This window comes from Callithrix jacchus, chromosome X (genome assembly GCF_049354715.1).
Source record: "Callithrix jacchus isolate 240 chromosome X, calJac240_pri, whole genome shotgun sequence".
Taxonomy (NCBI): Eukaryota; Metazoa; Chordata; class Mammalia; order Primates; family Cebidae; genus Callithrix; species Callithrix jacchus.
The window spans coordinates 123,685,265-123,690,961 of NC_133524.1; the positions used below are offsets into that span (position 1 = coordinate 123,685,265).

The 5,697-nt window shown below is 41.1% G+C and overlaps 1 protein-coding gene across 1 annotated transcript; it reads right to left on the reverse strand.

Annotated features, from left to right (window-relative positions):
• Positions 1-1,995: 1,995 nt before the first annotated feature.
• Positions 1,996-3,420, reverse strand: LOC100411174 (actin-related protein T1-like). The gene has a single exon (XM_002763244.5). The coding sequence runs from the start codon at positions 3,220-3,222 to the stop codon at positions 2,092-2,094; it is 1,131 nt and encodes a 376-aa protein (XP_002763290.1). The 5' UTR covers positions 3,223-3,420; the 3' UTR covers positions 1,996-2,091.
• Between the last annotated feature and the right edge of the window lie 2,277 nt (positions 3,421-5,697).

The window sequence follows — 5,697 nt, forward strand, 5'->3', positions numbered from 1 at the left end:
GATAGCTCATTATCACATCCTGCTTTTACACTTCCTGGTTATTTGTCTACGTTAATTCTGTTTGCTTTTATAAATTCTGCAATTGGGCACCTAGCATATGTATACGCAGCGTGTCTTTCCTTACGTATAAACCACTGAAGACTATACATTTCTTACTGATTTCAGTTTTACCTGTATCCCATTATCTTGAGAGCTAGTGTTTTGTTTTCGTTCACTTTTTTATGTAAATCCATTACAATGTCTCTTTTTGTGTCCTTCTATTTAAAAGTGTCTTTTGATCTTTACATTATCTGAACATTAACTTAATGCTTAGGGTTTTTACAATCAGAGTTTAAATTAATGTAAGCCTTAAGTCAATTATTTAAGTCATTTAAATTATTAAGAAATGAAAGGGTTAAGAATTTCTGTTAATTTTAAAGGTTTTTCCAGTTAGAATTTCTTCGGTTTCAACTTAAAGATTCTAAGGTGAAGTAGTACTTTTCTTTCCGGATAATGCAAATACATTTAAATATTTTCGATTCGAACCAGTATTCACGATTTGTGGCCATGTTTGTAGTACAGAAGATTTAGTGTCTATTTCTGTTGCTATAAATTTATACCATCAACATTTTTAAATTTACCCCCATTTTCAGCATTGTGAAACTTCATTATGTTTTCTAACATGTTATTTGGTGATTCTGGGGTTATGTCTGTGTCTTGAGAAAATCTTGTACACCTTTCTGTGGCAATAGTCTGCTGACGGTAAGTATTTTTAGTTATTATTCAAAGATGTCTCTTATGTTATTACCGTCTTTCTTGTAATGGCTTCTTCCTGAGCATGTAATACTCTATTGACAGTAATGTTTTTGTAGCTTAATTTGAAGGTGTTCTTCCACTATCTTGTTTCTTTGTGGTTTGGATAAGTTACCTGTACAAAGTAGTTTGCTATTAAGCCAACTCTCTGAAATAAATGTAAAAATGAAAAGAATTGACTTATAGCGACCAGAGGGCTTGACAGGCTTCATGGCTGTGCTTAGGTAGCGATGCGATTACTCTAAAAGTGGAGACGAAAAGACATGTGAAAACTATACATCTATTTTTTTTTAAGTGAATGGTCTTATCTCATCCAGGCCGAAATTTATAATAGAATCCTTCCTTTTTAAAACTGTGTTGCACCCTTTCCTTCCAACTGCATTACCTCTCATTCCATGCTTCAAGTTGTGTGAAGTATGTGGTGTCTTTACTTCCATACTTTTCTTGAAATCCTTGTAATCGTATAAAATCCCATGTATTTATATACGTATTAACTTAATGAGAAGTAGTACTTCTGTATGTGTAATTTATTCGGTGCTCATTTTATCGGTAACTGTTAACTGTTTCCAGTGTTTGATCCGTAGCAAAATGATGCTATATATAGCCCTGAGATGGAAAATGGTAAAAATGCACAACAATAAATTACAAGTACTGATTCCTCATGCTCCAACTGGGAACAAAAACCCTGAGCTTAGAGGGCCTTAGAAAACGGTGATGTCTGTGCCCAAGTGTTTTTCCCTTCCGATGAGTGTTTTGATCTCATAACAGCAGCGCAAGAACCTTACTGCACTAACTAGAGTACAAAATTGCTCTAGGGTTCAAACAGGTACAATGACTCGAACCCTTAGACTGGTGGGGGATTTCTGATTCTGCTTTGTTTCCTTCCTTTTCCCCACACTTTTCTTCGTGATTTAGTCTCCTGGGTACTGGGCCTATGAGAACCACCTAAGGTAATAATTTAATTTAAAGATTCTCGGGATCCTACCAAATCAAGCTCCTAGGTATGACTCCCAGGCACCTTTGGCTGTAAATCCCGTGCATGAACGTAACCTCAACATAGCACCCAAGGTTTTCCTGGGAGAAAGACATCTTAAGAGGTCTATGGGAGAGAAGAGAGTAAAGAGCAACCTCACGATTCATGACATGTATTCATAGATCGTAGTGATACTAGGAGTAAACTGAAACTTGAAATGATGAGACTTTTATTGAGCATCAGGCTGAAGCCCAGAAGAAAATGCCACCTCCCACTGGGACTCCTCTAATCTGGCACTTCAAGATGTCCCCTCTGCTCAAGGATCTTTAAAAGCACTTTCTTTGAACCACAGATGTCCCATACTCCTTGAACTCCACAGAGGTGACCCACCTGGGCCTGAAACTGCTCATAGAGGTCATGATGGATGCACCAATCCACGCAGAGAAGCACCTGTCAGGAGGAGCCGTGATCTTGATGGGAGTCCCCTTGGAAGCCAGCTGCTCCAATTCTTTCATGAGCCTTTCCTCCAGCCCAGGGAAGAGAGTGGTGCCCCCGCAGAGCACAATGTCTGCAAAAAGGTTCTTCTGGATGTCAGCGTCACACTTCATGATGCTGCTGGAGACCATTTTTGAGAGTCCCGGGCTGTGGATGCCCAGCCGGTCAGGTGCAAAAAGAACCTCAGGCACTTGGTGCAGCTCATTCCCGAAGCCGATGACATGTCCATCTGGCAGTCTGTATGCCCCCAGGACCTTTCCCCGACAGTTGCGTAGCTCTTCCTCTGGCTCAAAGGCGATGTAGCACAGCTTCTCTTTGATGCTATTCACCACGGCCTTGTTAAGGACGCAAGGGAAGTTACACCCGCTAGCCAAGAGGAGCCGGGTGAGGTGCTCTGTGATGTCCCTCCCTGCCACATAGAGTTTGGTGACTGCGTGAGGCAGGGAGTAACCCTCATAGACGGGGACAGCGCAAGTGACCCCATCACCGCTGTCCACCACCAGGCCTGTGACACAGGCAGAGGCATAGAGCGCTGCCACTGCATGGTTAGACAGGTAAAAAGCAGGCACCCTGAACTTCTCGAACATGATTTCTGCAACCTCTTCTCGAATTGCTCTAGGGTTCAAAGAGGGCTCGGTCACAAGGAAAGGCTGTTGGCTGGGGTTTACTCGCAGCTCCCACTCAAAGAGATGTTTCCAGAGTGCCTCCATGTCATCCCATCCTCTTACCAGTCCACGCTGGACGGGGTAGTGCAAACATAAGGCCTCATACTTGAACAGGGCTTCTCGCCCCACTAAGTACTTCTGATTGGGTCTTGCTGAAGGCTTGTTGAATTTAGGATATCCCAAGACAGAGTTCGTGACATGGCGGGGCCCAAGCTCTCCAGACAGGCCTGCTTTGCAGAGTCCTGAACCGTTGTCCAAAATTACAGCAGGAACATCTAATACGTGTGGATTAAACATGTCTGCGGCATGCTCTTCTGGACTGCCCCCAGATCAAGAAAGAACACTTACGTCACTTGGTGAGATGACAGGCACCTTTAGGATTTCTTAAGCTGCAGGGTTCCGAAGTTCTCAGGTTATCACCCAGGTAGAACTAGTGGGCTGCCTTCAGTCCACAAGGAGAACCCATCCTCAACCTCTGAATCTTGTCTCCTTTCTGTAGTCCCAGGGCCTGCTGAGGCAACATGAAGGGTGATTGCCCTCCATGTCACAATCCAGCCAAGGCAACAATTGTCCCCCCTGAGACTCAGAGGGGCGGGGTCTCTTGAGCATCACAGGGGTGGGGCCTCTTGAGCATCACAGGGGTGGGGCCTCTTGAGCATCACGGGGGCGGGGCCTCTGAGCCACTAGTACTCCCTACTCAGATACAAAGCCAAAGAAGTCCAATCATACCTACAGAGCTGCGAGAAACACTATTCTACATGCTTTTGCCTGGAATTCGGTGGCCACTTATTTTTAGATCTATATTTAGGAATAGAATTGCTGAGTCTTATGACAACCCCATGTTAAACCATTTGACTTTAATTTATGTAAGTTCTTTGTTCCCATGTGGTGGTGACCCCTTACATTCCCACAGCCACTGTAGGAAAGTTCCTACTTCTCCACATGCTTCTAAATTCTGTTATCTGACTTGAAGATTCTAGGCATTCTAGTGTGTGTAAAACGTTATCTTATCGTGGTCTTGATCTACAGCTTTAAGTATCCATGTTGAGAATCTTTTTTATGTGCTTATTGGCCATTCTAATCTCTTCGTGGGGAAATGTCTATGCAGACCCTTTGCTTTTTATTCCTTAGGTTGTCTTTTGAGTATTTCATTATGACTGCTCTTTACACATTCAAGAGTCTAGTGTTTATCAGATACATTATGTGCATACATGCTCTTCTATGCTTGTCTTGTCTTTTCACTTTCTTGTTAGTGTTCCTGAAATTACAGAGCTTTAAAACTTTAAAGTAGTCAAGTTTCTCAGTCTTGTCATTTGTCGTTTGTATTTTGTGTCACATCTCAGCATTCACTGTAAAATTTAAGATTAAATTCATCTTTTTGTTTTCTTTTAAATATTGTAAACTTTTAAGTACTAATTAGTTTCTTCTAATTTTTATTTTTGGTGTACATTATGTTTTCTACTTCATCTTTTTGACTGCAGTCCTGTCCAGTTGTTCTAGCACCATTTGTGGAAGATAATAATTTCTCCCTCGCAGAATGGCTAGTACCCTTTTCAAGCAACAGTTGACCATAGACAGACACCTGGGTTTATTTTTGGACTCACTGCTCTATTCCATTGATCTATATGTCTGTCGTCATGCCGGTAGCACGCTGCATTGATTTCTCTTACTCCGTAATAGATGTTGTAGTTACGAAGTTTGAGTAGTTATTTCTGCTTCCTTTGCAAGATTGTTTCGGCCATTTTGGGTCCCCTGCGATTCAATATGCATTTCAGGATCCACTTGCCAATTCCTACCCAAATGTCGCGTGGAATTTTGCCAGACATTGCCTTGAATCACTAGGTCAACTTGCGGAATGTTACCATCTTAAGAATGTCAACTCTTCCAATCTGTGAACAGGTGATATTATTTTGCCATTCACGTACATATTACTTTAGTTTCTTCAAGCAATATTATCGTTTCCCGAAACTTGTATACTAGTTTTGTTAATTCGTTATTTCTAAGTCTTTTTTTAAAAATTCGAATTGTTTTTGTGTTTATTTCTTTTTTGGCTTTAAATTTTATCTTCGATTCCGGGAGGCATACATGTGCTTAATTGATGCATAGGTATTGCATGCATAATGGTGGGAGTTGGGATTCTAGAGTACCCATTAATTAAGCATTGGACATTGTATTCATTAGGTTATATTTTATCTTTCCCTGTTTTCCCACTCTCATCCCTTTGGCGTCTCCAGAATATTTTTGGTCCCTCTTTATGTCCATGTGTTTTATTTGTTTAGCTTCTACTTATAAGTGAGAACATGTGCATTTGATATTCTGCTTTTATGTTAATTTTCTTTGGGTGATGGCCTTCAGCTCCATCCCTGTTGCTGGAAGAGACATGACTTGATTCTCCTGTGTGGCTACATCGTATTCCATGGTGTATGTATACCACATTTTCTTTTACTAACTAACTGTTTGTAGACTCATAAGTTGGTTCCATAACTTTGCTATGGTAAACAGTGCAGTGATGAACATGTAAGCGCAGATGTCTTTTCTATATAGCGAATCCTTTTCCACTGCTTAGATACCCAGTTGCAGGATTGCTGGATCAAATGGTAGTTCTGGTCTTAGTTCTTTGTCGTATCTACATAGTGTTTCTCAGAGTGAGTGAAGTAGCTTACGTTCCCACCAGTAGTGTACGAACATTTCGTTTTCTCCACGTGCATGGAAGCATATGTCGTTTTTGACATTTTTAACAATAGTTATTCTTACTGGTGTAATATGGTATCT